The sequence below is a fragment of the Globicephala melas genome, chromosome 8, assembly GCF_963455315.2.
Source record: "Globicephala melas chromosome 8, mGloMel1.2, whole genome shotgun sequence".
Taxonomy (NCBI): domain Eukaryota; kingdom Metazoa; phylum Chordata; class Mammalia; order Artiodactyla; family Delphinidae; genus Globicephala; species Globicephala melas.
The window spans coordinates 51,203,986-51,224,501 of record NC_083321.1 but is presented as its reverse complement, the minus strand read 5'-3'; the positions used below and the strand labels follow the sequence as shown (position 1 = coordinate 51,224,501).

Below are 20,516 nucleotides of genomic sequence, written 5' to 3'. Positions count from 1 at the left end.
TAAGAGCAGAGTCTGCTTGGCAAAACCTCAGCAAATGAAGGAAGAAAATTCAATTCTTCTACGAAAGATATTCTGGTCATTAATTATCTAGAGCCCTGAATGCATGAGTCCTTTACTCAGAAAATCTTCACATTACCTTAGAGGAAGAAGGGAATCTACAGAACCTTATCATTTTACATACAGCACACTAAGGCCCAGAGGGAAAGTGACCTGATAAAGGTCACAAAGCAGTAGGACATTTAATCTCATCACATAACCCTATGTGGTAAATCCTACTATGACAAGTTTAGTGATGAGGAAACTGAGGCTCAGAGAGGTTAAGTAACCTGTCCAATGTCACAGCCATTAGGAAGAACCAGGATTTAAATGTTGCCCTTATTCCATATCCCATGCTCTTAATCACTATACTGTACTGCCTCTCACTCATGCAGCTTCTTCAAAAGGTGAACATACAGAGAAATCAGAAATGTTTTCAAAACAGCTTTCCAAGAATCAGAGTGACCCAGGTTGCCCCAGAGTTCAAAGGTCTTAGAGGAACCACTTACCGGCTGCCTGCTCTGCAGTCCCAAGCACTGAAGTTTCTTATCTTCTCGGGCCAAAAGCAGCATTTTCGACTCTGTTCCAACCTCCCGTTCGCCTGCATGACAGATGAGCTATGTCAATAATGGGCTAGGCTGATCAGCTGGCAGTACCCAGAAAGCACAACTATTGATGGCTGTTTACTGAGTTATTCTGTTAGTGATTCACTTATTAATATTAAAAAAACATTTATTATGTTCTATATCTTGACTGTGGTATTATTTATATGACTGTACATATTTGTCAAAACTCACAGAACTGTGCAATTAAAAAGGATGACTTTTACTACATGTAAAATATCTCTCAATAAACCCAACTTTAAAATATTATTATTAAGTCATCTGTAATATGGAAAGATACCATACTTGGAGCAGGAGTACAAGGCTGAACAAAGTAGACAGTCTCTGCCCTCAAGGCTCTTATGGTCTGAAGGAAATGAGATCTATCCATTCACTAAACAAATATTTACTGAGGGACAAGGTACTTACTCTCAAGGAGTAGCAGATTCTAGATTCTAGTAGAAATAGGAAATAGTAAAATAAGCAAATAAACAAGTAGGATATCTTCAGACAGTGATGAGTTCCACAAAGGAAATAAAACAGGAAAATATGACCAAAAGGGAGTAGATGGTGGGAAAATGAGTGGGGGAAGGTAACTTTAAACTTCAATTTTATTTATTTTTAAATTTATTTTTTATTTTATTTTTGGCTGCGTTGGGTCTTCGTTGCTGCACATGGGCTTTCTCTAGCTGTGGTGAGCGGGGGCTACTCTTCGTTGCAGCGCATAGGCTTCTCATTGTTGTGGCTTCTCTTGTTGCAAAGCACGGGCTCTAGACGGGCAGGCTTCAGTAGTTGTGGCACGCAGCCTCAGTAGTTGTGGCTCACGGGCTTAGTTGCTCCGCAGCATGTGGGATCTTTCCGGACCAGGGCTCAAACCTGTGTCCCCTGCACTGGCAGGCGGATTCTTAACCATTGCACCAGGGAAGCCCTAAACTTCAATTTTAAATAGGTTTCATGGAGGTTATTTTTCAACTGAGACATGAATGGTAAACAGAAGCCAGCCATGTGAAAAGTTTTGGGAGGTACATTCTAGGCTAAGGGAAGAACAAGGCAAAAGCCGGGAGGCTGGCAGTCTGTTGTGCTCCAAGAACAGAGACCTATGGCTGGGACACAATGGAACTGGCAGAGGGTGGTGTGACTTGAGGCTGGAGAGGACTGCAGGGGTTAGAAAGTAAGCATTTTTAATAAGCCATGGTAAGGGGTTAGGATTTTAATACATAGTTGTCCCTCGGTATTTACAGAAGGTTGCTTCCAGGACCCGCCGCAGACACCAAGATTCGCAGATGCTCAAGTCCCCAGAGTTGGCCCTCCATATCAAAAGGTGCCACATCTGCAGATTCAACCAACTGTGGATTGTGTTCTGAATGAGGAACCCATGGATATGGAGGGCCAAACATATGTATAAAAGGAGGCCACTATGGACTTCCCTGGCAGTCCAGTGGTTAAGACTCCATGCTTCCATGGCAGGGGATGCAGGTTCAATCTCTGGTTGGGGAATTAAGATCCCACATGGCCAAAAAAACCCAACCAAACAAAAAAATACAAAAAGGAGGCTGCTAGAGGAGAGTAGAGACAAAGGAGAGTGATATGACTTATGTTTTTTATTTATTTACTTTTTTTAAATTTTAATTTATTTTGGCTGCACTGGATCATTGTGGCGGCAAGTGGACTCTTAGTTGCGGCATGCAGGCTCTTAGTTGTGGCATGCGTGTGGAATCTAGTTCCCTGACCAGGGATCAAACCCAGGCCCCCTGCATTGGGAGCACGGACTCTTACCCACTGGACCACCAGGGAAGTCCCTTGATTTATGTTTTTTAAATGACCATGATGGTTCCTCTGAGGAGAATAGATTATAGAATAGTGCAGGCAACAGATGATGGTAGAATGGATGAGGATGCTGGCAGGAGGAAGGGAGAGCTGGAGGAAGAACGTGAGGTGGAAAAATGAGCAACATTCTGAAGGTAGAGATGACAGACTTTGCTGATGCGGGACATGAGGAACGGTGGGGGTGGATCTTGAATGAATCTCAGGCTTTGGGCTTGAGCAAGAAGATGGTGGTGCCATTTACTGAGATGGGAAAAACAGATTTGGGGTGGGAGGAAATCAAACACTCCATGTTATAAGTTCAAGATGTCTATTAGACATCTAAATAGAGTCTGAAATGCAAGTGAAAGATCTATGCTTTAGATATACTTTTGGAAATCACCAGCTTAAATACAACATTTAAAGTCATGGAACTGATGAGATCACCTAAGAGAGAAATTGTAGAGCTGAGAGCCCTCCAATATTTAAAGATAGAATAAAGGAGACATGTAAAAGGAGATTGGGACTTCCCTGGTGGTCCAGTGGCTAAGGCTCCACGCTCCCAGTGCAGGGGGCCTGGGCTCAAAACCTGGTCAGGGAACTAGATCCCACATGCTGCAACTAAAAAAGATCCCACGTGCCGCAACTAAGACCCAACGCAGCCAAATAAATAAATAAATGGTTTTTTTTTAAAAGGAGACTAAGAAGCAGCAGCCAATGAGATAGAGAGAAAAGCAGTGTAGTGTGGTATTACAGAAGCCAAGAAAGAAAAGTGTCCTGAAGAGAAGAGTTTACTGTGTTGTATCCTGTTGAGAATTTGGAAGGATAAGCACAGAGAAGTAACACTGGATTATGCAACATGGAGTCACTGGTGACCTCGACAAGAGCTGCTGCTGGTTAAGTAGCTGGGGCACAAACCATCCTTGGCCGGGTTGAACAGTAAGTGGGAAGTGAGGAAATAGAGGAAACAAGAATATTTTCATTTAAATTACTTTAAACCAACAAATTTTAAAAAACTCAACCTTATTTTAAGTAGTATCTGTGAAATCTTAGGTTTGAAGTGAGATATGTGTGCATTAATATGTAACTATTAAAAATGTGTACTGCCTGAAATGATCTTGTTTACCACTCACTGCACATGTGTCACACTTTGGGAAATACTCTTCCTATTAATCGATTAATTCCCAAAGAGGGGCCAGGCAACATGTGGTAGTCACAACCATTTTAATTCTTGGACCACAGTGTATCTATATGGGAAGTTTAAGAGAGTGAGGAGAGTACCTGCAGTGTGTCCACAGTGAGGGGCAAAATTCACCCAAATGAGCTGAAAACATATATCCACACAAAAACCTACACAGGGATATTTATAGCAGCTTTATTTATAATTGTCCAAACTTGGAAACAACCAAGATGTCCTCCAGTAGATGAATAAAACAATGGAATATTGTTCAGTGTTTAAAACAATGAGGTATCAAGGACTTCCTTGGTGGCACAGTGGATAAGAATCCACCTGCCAATGCAGGGGACATGGGTTCGAGCCCTGGTCCGGGAAGATCCCACATGCTGTGGAGCAACTAAGCCCGTGCACCACAACTACTGAGCTCGCACGCCACAACTACTGAAGCCTGCGCACCTAGAGCCCGTGCTCTGCAACAAGAGAAGCCACCGCAATGAGAAGGCCATGCACCGCAATGAGAAGGCCATGCACCGCAACGAAGAGTAGCCCCCACTCGCCACAACTAGAGAAAGCCCCCCTGAAAAACATTTAAAAATAAATAAATAAATAAATGGAAAAAAAGAAATGAGGTATCAATGCATGAAAAGACATGCAGGAACCTTAAATGCATATTACTAAGTGAAAGAAGCCAATCTGAAAAGGCTACATAGTTTATGATTTCAACTGCAACATTCTAGAAAAGGCAAAGCCATGAAGACAGTAAAAATATCAGTTGCGAAAGGTTATAGGGGATGAAAGGACGAATTGGTGCAGCAAAAGGGATTTTTCAGGCAGTGAAAAATCTGCATGATACTAGAATGATAAATACATGTCATTATACATTTGTCCAAACCCACAGAATATACAACATCAAGAGTGAATCCTAATTTAAACCTTGAACTTTGAGTGATAATGATGTGTCAGTTTAGGTCTATCAATTGTAACAAAAGTACCACTCTGGTGGGGGATGGTGATAACAGGGGAGGGTGTGCAGGTATGTGGGCAAAGGGTATACAAGAACTCTATCTGCTCAATTTCATGTGGACCAAACTGCTCTAAAAAATAAAGCCTCTTAAAAAAAAAAATACAAGAAGCAGAGATGATGGTAGAAAAATAGTCCTATGGAAACAGAGAAGCAAGTATGTTATAATCATAGGAAAATAAGAAAAGAATGCAAGCTGCCTTATTAGGACCTTTATCATTCTGACTCAACCAGAGCTTTCACTCTACTCACCTATTTCCCCCTACTATGCTTACGCCAACTTCTGGCCCAAAGAAGCATATCTCTACCCAACAGTCAATTTTACCTCCACACTATTTTAATGTGAACTGCCCCTACCTCTATCCCTGCCCTAGTTCCCATTCTCCCATCCTTCCCATTCTTGTCTGTTCAACTTGAATCTATCCTTCAAGGTTCAACTTCTTTTGTGACATCTCTCATCTATACTAACCTAAAACACTCTCTTCTTCCAAAAACACATTATATTTGCATTAAGTGAATCACTAAGTTACTTCAGCCAAAATTTTATTGTTCTGTTTTACAGGCATTAGTCTCATCTGCTAAATTAAACTGTACTTACTCAAATGCAATAACTGTGACATATACTTCCTTTGTAGATTCCAAAGCAACAGAAACATAGTAGATATGCAACAAATATTAATCTTATGGTAAAAATGGAAATACCAGCTACAGAGCAGGAGAGAACAAGGAAGAAAAGGAGAAACTAAGGCAAACACTGAAGGAATATAAGGAAACAAAATAAATTCATATACTGTTATCAACTCACTGGGCGTCTGCTCAGGGGAGCCAAGGTTTATAGAGTTGTCAGCAGTACCCACAGCTACTCCGTTGATGGAAGACCCACAGTCTGCAATGACTCCCAAGCAGGCTGAGCGCCCACAGTCCCAAAGTCGTGCTGTCCCATCTCGAGAACCAGATACCACATTCTTCCCCCGATCAACAATGGCTGTATCCAGGATACCTGACAAGAGAAAAAAAAAAAGACCCTAAAATGGAGTAGGTAGTAAAAGAACTACAAGGGCAGAGAAGACATATCTGCATAAATGACTCTATTCCTTCACAAACAAGTACTGGATATGTACTACAGGCTGGTGCCAGAAAAACAGAAATAAACAGAACAGGGTCCCTGTTTCCCAATGACTAGCTGCAAGAGACAGACATGGAAAAGAAGCTTTGGATTTAATTTTTAGTGGCATGTGGTTTTCTAGAGCAGTGGTTTTCAAGTTATTATTTTGGCTTTAGAACCTGTTGTTTTTTAATTTATTTATTTTTTAAAAAAATCGTTACTGGAGTATAATTGCTTTACAATGGTGTGTTAGTTTCTGCTGTATAACAAAGTGAGTCAGCTATACGTATACATACATATATCCCCATATCCCCTCCCACTTGCGTCTCCCTCCCATCATCCCTATCCCACCCCTCTAGGTGGTCACAAAGCACCGAGCTGATCTCCCTATGCTATGTGGCTGCTTTCCACTAGTTATCTATTTTACATTTGGTAGTGTATATATGTCCATGCCACTCTCTCACTTCATCCTGGCTTACCCTTCCCCCTTCCCATGTCCTCAAGTCCATTCTCCACGTCTACATCTTTATTCCTGTCCTGTGCCTAGGTTCTTCAGAATCATGTTTTGTTTTTTTAGATTCCATATGTTACCATACGCTATTTGTTTTTCTCTTTCTGATTTACTTCACTCTGTATGACAGACTCTAGGTCCATCCACCTCATTACAAATAACTCAGTTTCACTTCTTTTTTATGGCTGAGTAATATTCCATTGTATATATGTGCCACATCTTCTTTATCCATTCATCTGTCAATGGACACTTAGGTTGCTTCCATGTCCTGACTATTGCAAATAGTGCTGCAATGAACACTGTGGTACATGACTCTTTTTTTTTTTTTTTTTTTTTTAAATTTATGGCTGCATTGGGTCTTCATTGCTGCGTGAGGGCTTTTCTCTAGTTGCAGCGCGCTAGGGCTTTTCTCTAGTTGCAGCGAGCAGGGGCTACTCTTTGTTGTGGTACATGGGCTTCTCATTGCAGTGGCTTCTCTTGTTGCAGAGCACGGGCTCTAGGCACATGGACTTCAGTAGTTGTAGCATGCAGACTCATTAGTTTGGCTCCCAGACTCTAGAGCACAGGCTCAGTAGTTGTGGTGCATGGGCTTAGTTGCTCTGCAGCATGTGGGATCTTCCCAGACCAGGGCTTGAACCCGTGTCCCCTGAATTGGCAGGCAGATTCTTAACCACTGCGCCACCAGGGAAGCCCAACATGACTCTTCGTGAATTATCAGTTTCTCAGGGTACATGCCCAGTAGTGGGATTGCTGGGTCGTATAAAAACTGTTTTTTAAACAAAAATTAAGTAGACATCCTAGACAGTTCAGTGTGAAAATCACTGTCTTAAAAGATCCTGCTGCTTCCATTGGGAACTAATCATAAAAAAGGAGTGACTCCTCATCTGGCCAAGATGGAGTAGTCCCATTGCTCCCAGGTCCTCTCCTTACAACTAAAAAAACCTGGACATAAGACAACAAACAAGCACAAGAAGGTTGAAAGATGTAAAGAAGAAAGCAGTCCACCTAGGGACCTCAAGACTTGAAGAACAACAGGGCAATGAATTCCCTGGATTTCCTTACTGCCTCCCATATATCCTAGACAGGACACCGCAGAAGCCTCTAACATAGAACTAATTTTTAAAAAAAGGCACAAATTAAAAACAAAAAACAACAACCAAACAACTCCAAGAAAAGTCTGTTGCCTCTAGGCAGAAGACTTAGAAAAGGGTGGCCTAACAGTACAGAAAAGCTTTTTGGCAATATCCATCTTACTCAAACAGCAACAGAAAAACTGCTACCTCCCCTCTCCCAAAGAGTCAGTGGGGCTGAACAGGGAGTGATTTCTACCTCAACCCCCATGGAAGCAGAAGACAGCTCTCCAATTCCCCCCACCCAGCGACACTGACCAGGCCCAGCAGGGTACTGTCAGCGGGGAGCTGGGCCTCTACTCTCACCCAGCACCAATGGGGGAAAGAGGTAAAACATAAGGGACAGGGAAGTAGCACTCCACTTTCCCCAACCCATCCCCTAGTGTCAGTCAGCAGGAAACAGAGCTTACAAGCCCACTTTGGAGGAAAAGAAGTAGTGCAAGTTGAGGTGATGCAAGAAGGTGCCCCACTTCTACCAGGAAGGCGTCAGCAAGGTCAAGGGGAAGCTGAGCTTCTACCTCACCTGTTTGCAGACAGGTAGCGTGAGCCAGTGCTCCACTTTTGCCAGAGCAGTGTTAGAGGAGCCCAGCAGGAAGCTGAGTATACACATCTCCTGGGCCCCTGTACCATACCTCGACAGGGGACCACCTGCTAAAAAAGATCAAGTAAGATGCAGAGTGTTATAATATCCAAAATGTCCACAGATTTTATGACTTTTGAAGCCCTTTGTCACCCCTTATCTGACTATTTTCTATGATCCCTGGCTTCAGGAGCACCCAGTGTAAAAAGGTAGAGACAGTCAAGGACATAAAGAGTTTCAGGGGCATACATGTGACAACATAGGACTGTAGAGTAGAAAGAGAGTCTGGCCCTATGGTGATACAGGCAGGGCTAGTACTTGCTTTATTAAAACCCATTTAATTATCCTATTATAGGTGCCCAATAAACACTTGCAGGCTGAGTAATAAGAGTACCTGATCAAAGGTTACTTAGTAAACCAGTGCCCTGGCTTGCTCCCATTCTGCTCAAGATGAGATGACTTCAGATATATAAACCTTGACAAAAACTCTACAAAAACTCAGTATAAGGTACAAGTGATGGATGAGCCATGCAGTTAACCACATGCCTCAACTCTCAGTGGAAATTTCACTTTGAAAGCCTTTTTCAGAAAAAAGATGAATTCATAAAAATGCCACAAATTTAAAAAGTAGCCAATTTAGGGCCTGTTTGATAAAATATGATTTTCTCAGGTGGGACCTAATTCACAGGGTAAGTTTCCCAATATATCCAATTTAAAATAAAAACTAAATACAATTTATATAGCTGGTTACAGTGGTTGGAAAAAAAAAATGTAATCCTTGTACTTATATATCTACTGGATAAAGGCCATACAGATAAGTTTTTATTTATTTATTTTTGGTTATATGTTGGTTTTTTTAATTCATTTTTATTGGAATGTGGTTGCTTTACAATGTTGTGTTAGCCTAGATAAGCTTTTAAAAGTAGGCTTTCCCTCAGAAGCAGATCTAAGGAGGCAACATATCTTGTTGCTATTTTATGTTTCTTATTTACAACATATTTTGTAATCATAAAGTACCCTGAGTTTAGAAAATCCACCTTTCCACTCTATCTCCATAACACACTCAGCATTCTAGCTAGAAAAGGATCTTAGATCTTTCAAGAATCTTAAGGAATCACCAATAGGAACATAAGGAAGGGGCTTCAACTCTTACTAAGCCATCAAAGATCTGTTTATGTCTTTATTGGGAAGTTCCAACCACTATTTAAAAATGCTGAGTTCCATGGAAGTGATGCAAACTTAAAAAAAAAAAAAAGGTTCTGAAAAATATGTATCCAAGACAGGATGCTACAGCTGTGGCTAGGGAGCTATGAATGGTATTAACTGTGTACAAATTTCAACCAATACTCAGTAAAGAGCTGTCATCTAGGAAGTTTTCCTTTTTTATGAAAGTAGAGTGGAAAACTATCACTCCCTCTCTAATAAAATGTCACAACATAGTGGCATCTAGTGTGGGTCTCTTTACTCTTAGGTGACAAGAATAAAAGAAAGAGGAGCCTTACAGGAGCAGGAATCTGTGAGGAATTACCTTAAGAAGAAGCTATAAAGGAGCAGGAATGCCTTTGTAAGAGAAGTAGCCATAGCTAAGACCTAGCAGAGCTGCAAAGGCTTTAGATACCAAATCAAACAGACAGAAATCCTCAACATATAAACCAAGATGAAAAAAAATCTGCATTCAAGAAAAGATTCAGCTGATTTACAGATAAACATCATAGCCAAAGTCTGGGAAATAATAATAATGTTAGATGAAACTATGACTGAAATAAGTATTAGTAAGAAACAGCAAATTTCATATTTCTAGGCAGGTTTTTTAACAAGTTTACTCTATTCAGATCTCAGAAAATAATGAGCCTTGAAGCACCTATTACTTGGAGGCAGCATATCCTATTTCAGAGAAAGTATATAAGAGTTTGAAAAGAATGCAACCTGGTTTCTCAAATGTAAGCATCTTTCCTACCTTGGTGAGCAAAAAACCTCAACCAATCAACTGAAATGGTGTTTCATTTGGTCTCAATGTTTTCACAGATTATGAAAGACCTGGTGCTTATTACAAAGAATTAAGATTATGAATATATATCTCCAAATCCACCAACCTTGATTAAATGGCCTGGTCAATTAAAAATTTTCAAACTGATTAAAGTACACTTTAGAGCTACTTAGTAAACTCATATATTACAAATAGAACACTGCTTTTAGTTTATCTTTTCATTAGACAGATTTACAAAAATCTTATCTCTGCTTAAGAACACACTAATCCTTTAAATAAGTATAAAATATATATCTAGAAGTATTAGAAAAGACCAATTACATATCAACTAAGATCAAAAATGTCTACTGTATTAGAAATAACAATTTCTGCTTTTCACATTTGACAAGTATGTTAAAACATCACAAGGTTCAACTTCCCTGGCAGGGTTTAAAGTATAGTGTCATATTTTTTATGAACAATAATAGCATTCAGTGTGCACTTATTACATACCAGGGATTATACTAAATCTTTCATATGTACCATTTCATTTAATACTATTATCCCCATTTTACATATGAGGAAATTAAGGCTCAGAAAAGTTAAGCAACTTTCCAAGGCTTCCCAGACTTTAAATGGGAGAATTAAGATTTAAACCAAGATTTGTATGTCTCCAAATCCTATGTTTTGCCACTCTACTGTACTGGCTCCCTTACTATCATGTTTCCATATACTAGAAGCAGTAAGCAAGCCAGGGACTTAATTAAGCTAACGAAAGGTTATTCTTTATAACAGATCTTTATACAGAGCTATTCTATTAGTGTCCAGATGATTCTTTGCAATAAGCATCAGGTAATGTTCAATCCAGACTTCCTTTTATGTCTTGCTTGCCAAGACTTACCTAGGCAATAAAAGACCATGTCCACTTCAACACTATCTTCTGCTTCTCTTATTTAGTCACCACTTGTGAAAACACTAAAGATCACAAATGCAAATAATAATTCTTTATTGTTTATGTGGTTCATGACATTTATTAAAATGCTTCAAAATCTCAGAACTAAAGAGATTGTTAAAAAGGAGCCACACAAAGCAACTTGGAAGTCAACTAGGTAAAGACAGTGACCCATATATGCCGCTGTTATTGGAGATTAATCTTGATTTTGGCTCCATACTTCTGAAGAATGGGCAACCCCAAACCCGGGGCTCCTTTATAGAATTAACTAGAGAGAAGCATTTAAGACCTGACAGACATTAACCTGGATCTGACTTCATGCAATTTCCCCTAAAGCTTATCATTTCTGTTCAATCTAATTTATAAAAAAAACAACAAACCCTCTCAAGGAAAAAAAAGTAAGGGTGTTATACTCTGGAGAAGCGCCTACCCCCACCCCAGAACTTTCTCACAAGGCCAAAAGAATGGAACAACTATATGAATAAAAGCTTAAATCAGATCAACAAACACTCTAGAGTTCAACCTAAGCTAAGTGACACACATGGATTCTTACGGAGAACTGAAGAACACTGGGAGACTTAGGATTCATGTGGAGGGCACAGTCAATAACTATAGTAATCCAAAGGTATTCTGAAGTTAAGTGTGCACAGATGTTAAATATGCATCTTCTTAAGTTCAATATGCAGAGCTATGCCTTGTTCACTGGAAAGGTCCCCCATGCCTTGCATCTTCAAGGTGGCCAGATCTAAGGTGAATCCCTCAGTGTTCTTCTAGACTCCTTTGGCTCCTGGATTCCCCAACAGTGCAGGCTGCTTTGACTCCTCAGACCTGTCAGTTCTTTGGACTGAACGTGAAGAAGGCTCTATATATCCCTTCTACTCCCTTTCAATGCATCCATGTACTTAAGTTTCAGAAGAAAACCCATTTATTTGCTAAGGTTAACATGTGTGTTTGCTAGATGATCTGTATGTAATCTGACAAACCATTAAAAAGAAATACTAAAACTTAAAAAAATCAACTCTACACACAAGCTATTTATAATATAGTCAGGTAGACAAGGCAAAAACACTGGGTTAAATACCATAAGTATAGGGCAAATACATAATAAATTCCCAAATGAGTGGTGTAGATGATGTGTATCATGGTCCCAAAGGAGTGATCAAGGTAAGAAATAACATCCTTATTTGAGGATGTTATTACATTTTCAAAAATATCCAAACTTGGGGCTTCCCTGGTGGCGCAGTGGTTGAGAGTCCGCCTGCCGGGGAGACGGGTTCGTGCCCAGGTCCAGGAGGATCCCACATGCCGTGGAGTGGCTGGGCCCGTGAGCCATGGCTGCTGAGCCTGCGCGTCTGGAGCCTGTGCTCCGCAACGGGAGAGGCCACAACAGTGAGAGGCCCGCGTACCCGAAAAAAAAAAAAAAAATCCAAACTTGTAAAAATAAGAATGACATATTTACCATTTTTTTAAAACATTCCAAATTAAGGATAAAACATCTCTAAATTAACTTTTTTCCCAACAAACCAACCAATCAGTTACAGAGGGAAGATGTTCTCACTCTGTCTCTACAATCCAATATCAACAGGTTATGTGGTTAATCCATTTTAAAAAACTGAACTGTGATTTAAATCCACAGGAATCGACCATTAATACCAAGGTCTATCTGATGTCTGGTGATGCAGCCGTTTGCAACACAGCTTTTACTGTCACCTCAGCCAAAGGACTAATGTGAAATAGTGGGCACACCTCTCTCTCTTTTTTCCCAGCACACAAGTAGATGATCTCCTATGGAGCCTTTTTTCCCCTTATCAACTGTGGAAAACAATGGTCTATGTAAGTTAGTGAATTCTAGATAGCAATAATAAGACTGAGTAGGAAAGGAATTTCTAATCCTTGGGGAAATACCAGTTCATTTAAATGGCCAGTTGGATGAATTACTTGTGTTTTTGTGGATAACTAGATTCTGTTTCTATCTTTTTGGTGATTCATTTCTGGGGATCATTACAGAAACCTTTAGGAGAAATCCCTCTTCATACCTCCTTTGTGACCTTTGAAGGTCACCACACAGTTAGCATCTTCAGCTGACCAGATCTTCAGCTGGGCATCCATTCCCCCACTCAGAACCACAAGGCCTGATGGGAAAAACCTGCAACAATTCACATCAGATACATGTCCTTCCAATACTCTCTGGAAAAACAAAAGAAAATTCCATGCTAGTTCTCTTGTCCGTCCCTTGATGTTCTCTTACCTCCCATATCCTTAGTTCCGTAAATGATATATCTACATGCTGCATTTTAAAACAAAAGAGGTCCAAAGAATCTCTTTAGTTCATCTGTATACCAGGTAATGTTCTTAGAGCTGTTGGCTCCCTTTCCTGGGCTTTGGCTGCAAATGTTGTGAATTTGAATTCCATAGCTCTCATAGCCACCCCTAAGTCTAGTTCTACATATAAGGAGCTGAGGAGGCTTGAGGGCTCTTTTACTTGTCTTTTCTTAAAATCCTCTGTACAGGTTGGGGGGCTCAGCCATACAGTCAGTGTAACAGCCTAGTTACTCTGTCTTAGAAATGGGTCACTGAAGGCAGTTCATACCATCCACTCACAGACATTCACTAGCCTGGCTCTTCCACTGTTCCAGCCCCAATTTGTTCTGGCAAATCACCAAACTTGAGCATGGTTCTCAGATTAACAAATGGAAGAACAAAGATCAATTGAAGTGCAGTGTTCCTACATTTTCAGAATGGGCCACTCTTCTTTCCATGGCCCAGTCTAAGGTTTCTCAGACCACCCTAAAAGTGTACCCAAAGCCTTTACTCTGAGCTCTCCATTGGAAGCCTGCCAGATCTTCATGCTCCCATCGGTACTAGAAGACACACCAAGGCCTCCTCCACTGGAAATGTCCAGGCATGTTATCTGTTTAAACGACAAAACAACCAGTGTTACAAATAACGAAATGCTCTTCTTCCCTTGAAATATGTTACAAAACCTCTCTCATTTCACACTCTCTAAGACTTCTTCAAGCCTGTGCTTCCCAACACAAAGGACATGTGTTTCATATGAAGGCTGAGTTATCATCACCGATCTCCCAACAAGGCTGGAGCCAAAACCCTTTATTTCTCGAAACAAAAAACTATTCTTGTAGTCATCTATAATCTCCTGCTTCAGCTATAAAGTTACTTATTCCCATATCATTTCCATAGTTTCTATCTTTTGCTATTTCATTTTAAAATTAAGATACCTCTCCTAATTCTTAGGAACCCACTTACACAAAAAGACAGATTTCCAAGATGCACCAGGATTCAAGGAAAAGTAAGGATGCTTCCAATTTACTACTTTACATTCCCTCTGTAAAATCATAACTGCCTGTGTGTGTATTTCAGAATAAGTAATAGAAAAATTCTCAAATTCACTTATGCAATTTCAATATTAGGAATCACTTCATGAATAAGCCATGATCAGAATGTCAAGTCTCTTTCATAAATCAATACATGCATACATAATATCCCCTTTTTATTAAAAAACACCCAGTTACAAATATTCCAGAAATGTAAGACTGAGATATATAATCACAGTCATATTCCCAGCAACTATGATTCCAATATGACCTAAATTATTTTTAAAAAGTAGGAACTTTCAACAACAAAAAAAAATAGGAACTTTGCCTTTAATTATTCAACCTTCCACTTTACATCTCTATGCCAATTAAGCCATAATGAATAGGTCTGGCAAAAACTAAAGGGATATATGGGTCAACTCTAACACTTTCTAAGACTTTTTCTTCTTTATTTTGGTTCCTCAATAAAAGGACCATTAACTTAATTGCAGTTCTTTTAACTTTAAGGATTATGACAACAATTAACATTTATATCATGTTTTATCATTTATAAAACATTTTTAAATACACTGGATCATTTGATCCTCATAATAATCCCATTCTGCTCCTAGCTTCTCATCGGTGGATACTGCTTTCACATTCTAGTGTAGGAGACATTTCTCAGATGTATCTTTCTTCTCCAACACCACTGCTACCACCCTAATCCTGGGCCTTAAATCTGACTACCAGTACTGTCAAGTTCAACTCTATTCTGGCTCCCCAACTACATGATGAGCTTTATAAGTGTCAGAACGATGTCCAGCACTTTCTCACACAAATCACAGGCTAGTACACAGTAACTATTTAACAAATACCTAATAACAGTTTGGGAAGAGGGATGAAGCAGCTCATCAACACTAGATAAGAAAGTAAAGCCATCTGACCTATATCAATGAGACCAGCTACTGTCCCCATTCAAGGGCCCCAGAAACAAAACATATTTAAACACTTTCCTACTCACTCTGAAATCAATTTAATCCCTAAAGCAATACAGCCCAACCTCTTTCCTGACTCAGGCACCATCTATCCAACTGCCTGCCAGGCATCTATCTTTGGCTTTATAGTGGACACCTGAAACTTAACATGTCCAAAATAGAACCCTTATTTCCCCTGCTCCCTACCAATGCAACTACTTGTCCCCCAAGTAAATGACACCAGAATTTACCCAATTCTCAGGCCAAAATTTTTGGAATTATCCCAACTCCTCATTTACTCACATCTTATATCCAAGTCATGGCAAATCCTGTCTGGACCCACACCCTAGAATACAGGCTCTATACCACAGTTCTATCCATTACTATATAGCCCCAGTGCCCAGAAGAGTATCTGGAATATAGTAGGTGATTAATAAATGGGTGAATCACCTAATAATGAGCTCAAATAAGAGAAAGGGAGAATAAGAAATAGAATAAATGAACTATTAATGATTTTTTAAAAAATGACCCACTCCTCAAAAGGTAAATGGTTTTCCCAACTCCCCAAGGAGTTCACCACTTCCTCCCCCAGTGGTCTTCAGCTTCTATGTTTATATTGGGTTGGCCAAAAAGTTCGTTTGGATTTTTCTATAACATCTTACGGCAAAACCCAAATGAACTTTTTGGCCAACTCAATATATCATAGTGGTTGTCAACCAGGGGCAATTTGTTTCTGGGGGGACATTTGGTGATGTCTGTAAACATTTTTAGTTGTCACAACTGGGGGCGGTGTCCAATGGACAACTTGTAGCTAGAGGCCAGGGATGCAGCTAAACATCCTACAGTGCATAGAACAGTCCCCTACAAAAAAGAATTATCTAGCTTAAAATGTCAATACTGCCAAGGTTGAGAAACTCTGATATATGATTTGGTACCCTCTCAGTTAATATACTCTTCCTGGAAAGGATAGGGATATTGTGTTATTTATCTCAGTTACATATCTTTGGGGCCCTAGTTCCTAGACCTAAAAAGTAATTAAGTCTGAACTATCTATTCTTCCAAAGTGATAGAACACTGAAAAGTAGATTATACATCATACCAGTTGTCTCCTTCCTCCAGATTTTTATTAAAGAGAAAGAGGAAAGAGAACTAACATTTATTGAATAGCTAGCTATTATGTGCCAGACATGTAACAGACACTACTCTCATATAATCCACTCAAAAATCTTTAAGTATTGGTGAGAAATCTGAGGTTTAAGAGGTAGTTTAATTTCCCCAAGGTGAAAGAGCAGAGCCAGGATACAAACCTAGGTCAGAGCCTAAGGCTAAAGATCTAGTCCTTAGTTACAGCAAAAGAACAGACAGATCAATGGAGCATTCCTAAATATTGGATAAAGATGACAATTCAGAGACCTTCAAAATGGTGGAGGAGTAAGATGTGGAGATGACCATCCTCCCCACAAATACATCAGAAATACATCTACATGTGGAACAACTCCTACAGAACACCTACTGAACGCTGGCAGAAGATCTCAGACTTCCCAAAAGATATATATATTTTTTTCCTTTCTCTCTTTTTGTGAGTGTGTATGTGTATGCTTCTTTGTGTGATTTTGTCTGTATAGCTTTGCTTTTACCATTTGTCCTAGGGTTCTGTCTGTCTGGTTTTTTTTGTTTGTTTTTTATTTTTTAGTATAGTTTTTAGTGCTTGTTATCATTGGTGGATTTGTTTTTCGGTTTGCTTGCTCTATTCTTTCTTTCTTTTTTCCCCTTTTTTTATTACTTTTTAATCTTTTCATTTTTAATTTTTTTTATGTTTTATTTTAATAACTTTATTTTATTTTTTCTTTCTTTCTTTCTTTTTTTCCTTCCTTTTCTTCTAAGCCATGTGGCTGACAGGGTTTTGGTGCTCCGGCCGGGTGTCAGGCCTGTACCTCTGAGGTGGGAGAGCCGAGTTCAGGACATTGGTCAACCAGAGACCTCCCAGCTCCACATAATATCAAATGGCGAAAGCTCTCCCAGAGACCTCCATCTCAACGCTAAGACCCAGCTCCACTCAACGAACAGCAAGCTACAGTGCTGGACACCCTATGCCAAAAAACTAGCAAGACAGGAACACAACCCCACCCATTAGCAGAGAGGCTGCCTATAATCAGAATAAGGCCACAGGCACCCTAAAACATACCACCGGATACGGTCTTGCCCACCAGAAAGACAAGATCTAGCCTCTTCCACCAGAACACAGGCACCAGTCCCCTCCACCAGGAAGCCTACACAATCCACTGAACCAACCTTAGCCACTGGGGGCAGACACCAAAATCAACGGAAGCTATGAACCTGCAGCCTGTGAAAAGGAGACCCCAAACACAGTAAGTTAAGCAAAATGAGAAGACAGAGGAACGCACAGCAGATGAAGGAGCAAGGTAAAAATCCACCAGACCAAACAAATGAAAAGGAAATAGGCAGTCTACCTGAAAAAGAATTCAGAGTAATGATAGTAAAGATGATCCAAAATCTTGGAAATAGAATGGAGAAAATACAAGAAATGTTTAACAAGGACCTAGAAGAACTACAGAGCAAACAAACAATGATGAACAACACAATAAATGAAATAAAAAATTCTCTAGAAGGGGGCTTCCCTGGTGGCGCAGTGGTTAAGAATCCGCCTGCCAATGCAGGGGACATCGGTTCGAGCCCTGGTCCGGAGAAGATCCCACATGCCATGGAGCTACCAAGTCCATGTGCCATAACTACTGAGTCTGTGCTCTATAGCTCACGAATCACAACTACTGAAGCCTGCAAGCCACAACTACTGAAGCCCACACACCTAGAGCCCGTGCTCTGCAACAAGAGAAGCCACCACAATGAGAAGCCAGTGCACCACAATGAAGAGTAGCCCCCACTTGACACAACTAGAGAAAGCCGCGAGCAGCAACAAAGAGCCAACACAGTCAAAAAATAAAAATAAGTAAAATAAATAAATTAAAAAAAAATTCTCTAGAAGGAATCAACAGCAGAATAACTGAAGCAGAAGAACGGATAAGTGACCTGGAAGATAAAATAGTGGAAATAACTACTGCAGAGCAAAATAAAGAAAAATGAAAAGAATTGAGGACAGTCTGAGAGACCTCTGGGACAACATTAAACGCACCAACATTTGAATTACAGGGGTCTCAGAAGAAGAAGAGAAAAAGAAAGGGACTGAGAAAATATTTGAAGAGATTATAGTTGAAAACTTCCCTAATGTGGGAAAGGAAATAGTCAATCAGGTCCAGGAAGTGCAGAGAGTCCCATACAGGATAAATCCAAGGAGAAACATGCCAAGACACATATTAACTAAACTATCAAAAATTAAATACAAAGAAAAAATATTAAAAGGAGCAAGGGAAAAACAACAAATAACATACAAGGGAATACCCATAAGGTGAACAGCTGATCTTTCAGCAGAAACTCTGCAAGCCAGAAGGGAGTGGCAGGACATATTTAAAGTGATGAAAGGGAAAGACCTACAACCAAGATTACTCTACCCAGCAAGGATCTCATTCAGATTCGACAGAGAAATTAAAACCTTTAGAGACAAGCAAAGGCTAAGAGAATTCAGCACCACCAAACCAGCTTTACAACAAATGCTAAAGGAACTTCTCTAGGCAGGAAACACAAGAGAAGGAAAAGACCTACAATAACAAACCCAAAACAATTAAGAAAATAGTAATAGGAACATACATATTGATATCTACCTTAAATGTAAATGGATTAAATGCTCCAACCAAAAGACAGACTGGCTGAATAGATACAAAAACAAGACCTGTATACATGCTGTCTACAAGAGACCCACTTCAGACCTAGGGACACATACAGCCTGAAAGTGAGGGGATGGAAAAAGATATCCCATGCAAATGGAAATCAGAAGAAAGCTGGAGTAGCAATTCTCATATCAGACAAAATGACGTTAAAGACTATTACAAGAGACAAAGAAGGACACTACATAATGATGAAGGGATCAATCCAAGAAGAAGATATAACAATTGTAAATATTTATGCACCCAACATAGGAGCACCTCAATACATAAGGCAAATGCTAACAGCCATAAAAGGGGAAATCGACAGTAACACAATCGTAGTATGGGACTTTAACATCCCACTTTCACCAATGGACAGATCATCCAAAATGAAAATAAATAAGGAAACACAAGCTTTAAATGATACATTAAACAAGATGGACTTAATTGATATTTATAGGACATTCTATCCAAAAACAACAGAATGCACATTTTTCTCAAGTGCTCATGGAACATTCTCCAGGATAGATCATATCTTAGGTCACAAATCAAGCCTTGGTAAATTTAAGAAAATTGAAATCATATCAAGTATCTTTTCTGACTGCAACGCTATGAGACTAGATATCAATTACAGGAAAAAAATCTGTAAAAAATACAAACACATGGAGGCTAAACAATACACTACTTAATAACCAAGAGATCACTGAAGAAATCAAAGAGGAAATCAAAAAATATCTAGAGACAAATGACAATGAAAACATGACGACCCAAAACCTATGGGATGCAGCAAAAGCAGTTCTTAAGACGGAATTTTATAGCAATACAATCCTGCCTCAAGAAACAAGAAACATCTCAAATAAACAGCCTAACCTTACACCTAAAGCAATTAGAGAAAGAAGAATAAAAAAACCCCAAAGTTAGCAGAAGGAAAGAAATCATAAAGATCAGATCAGAAACAAATGAAAAAGAAATGAAGGAAACAATAGCAAAGATCAATAAAACTAAAAGCTGGTTCTTTGAGAAGACAAACAAAATTCATAAACCATTAGCCAGACTCATCAAGAAAAAAAGGGGAAGACTCAAATCAGTACAATTAGAAATGAAAAAAGGAGAAGAGAAGTAACAACTGACACTGCAGAAGTACAAAGGATCATGAGAGACTACTACAAGCAACTATGCCAAAAAAATGGACAACCTGGAAGAAATGGACAAATTCTTAGAAAAGCACAACCTTCTGAGACTGAACCAGGAAGAAAGAGAAAATATAAACAGACCAATCACAAGCACTGAAATTGAGACTGTGATTAAAAATCTTCCTACAGGGCTTCCTTCGTGGCGCAGTGGTTGAGAGTCCTCCTGCCGATGCAGGGGACACGGGTTCGTGCCCCGGTCCAGGAAGATCGCACATGCCGCGGAGCGGCTGGGCCCGTGAGCCATGGCCGCTGAGCCTGCGCGTCCGGAGCCTGTGCTCCGCAATGGGAGAGGCCACAACAGTGAGAGGCCCACGTACAGCAAAAAAAAAAAAAAGAATTAAAAAGTAACTTATAAAACAACAGGTACTGTAAAAAC

The 20,516-nt window shown here is 39.8% G+C and overlaps 1 protein-coding gene across 3 annotated transcripts in view; it reads right to left on the bottom strand.

The window, feature by feature from the left end:
* Nucleotides 1–20,516, bottom strand: part of PAAF1 (proteasomal ATPase associated factor 1) — a 63,428-nt gene that overhangs the window by 32,745 nt on the left and 10,167 nt on the right. For all 3 annotated transcript variants that reach the window (XR_009564909.2, XR_009564910.1, XM_030836116.2), the window contains exons 5-8: nucleotides 13,696–13,794; nucleotides 12,920–13,070; nucleotides 5,445–5,639; nucleotides 546–637 (exon numbers count right to left, since the gene is read on the bottom strand). Coding sequence is in view for 1 of the 3 variants with exons in the window: in XM_030836116.2 (XP_030691976.1) it covers nucleotides 546–637; nucleotides 5,445–5,639; nucleotides 12,920–13,070; nucleotides 13,696–13,794 (537 nt within the window). In the remaining 2 variants the exon portion in view is untranslated. The remainder of the gene's footprint in view (nucleotides 1–545; nucleotides 638–5,444; nucleotides 5,640–12,919; nucleotides 13,071–13,695; nucleotides 13,795–20,516) is intronic.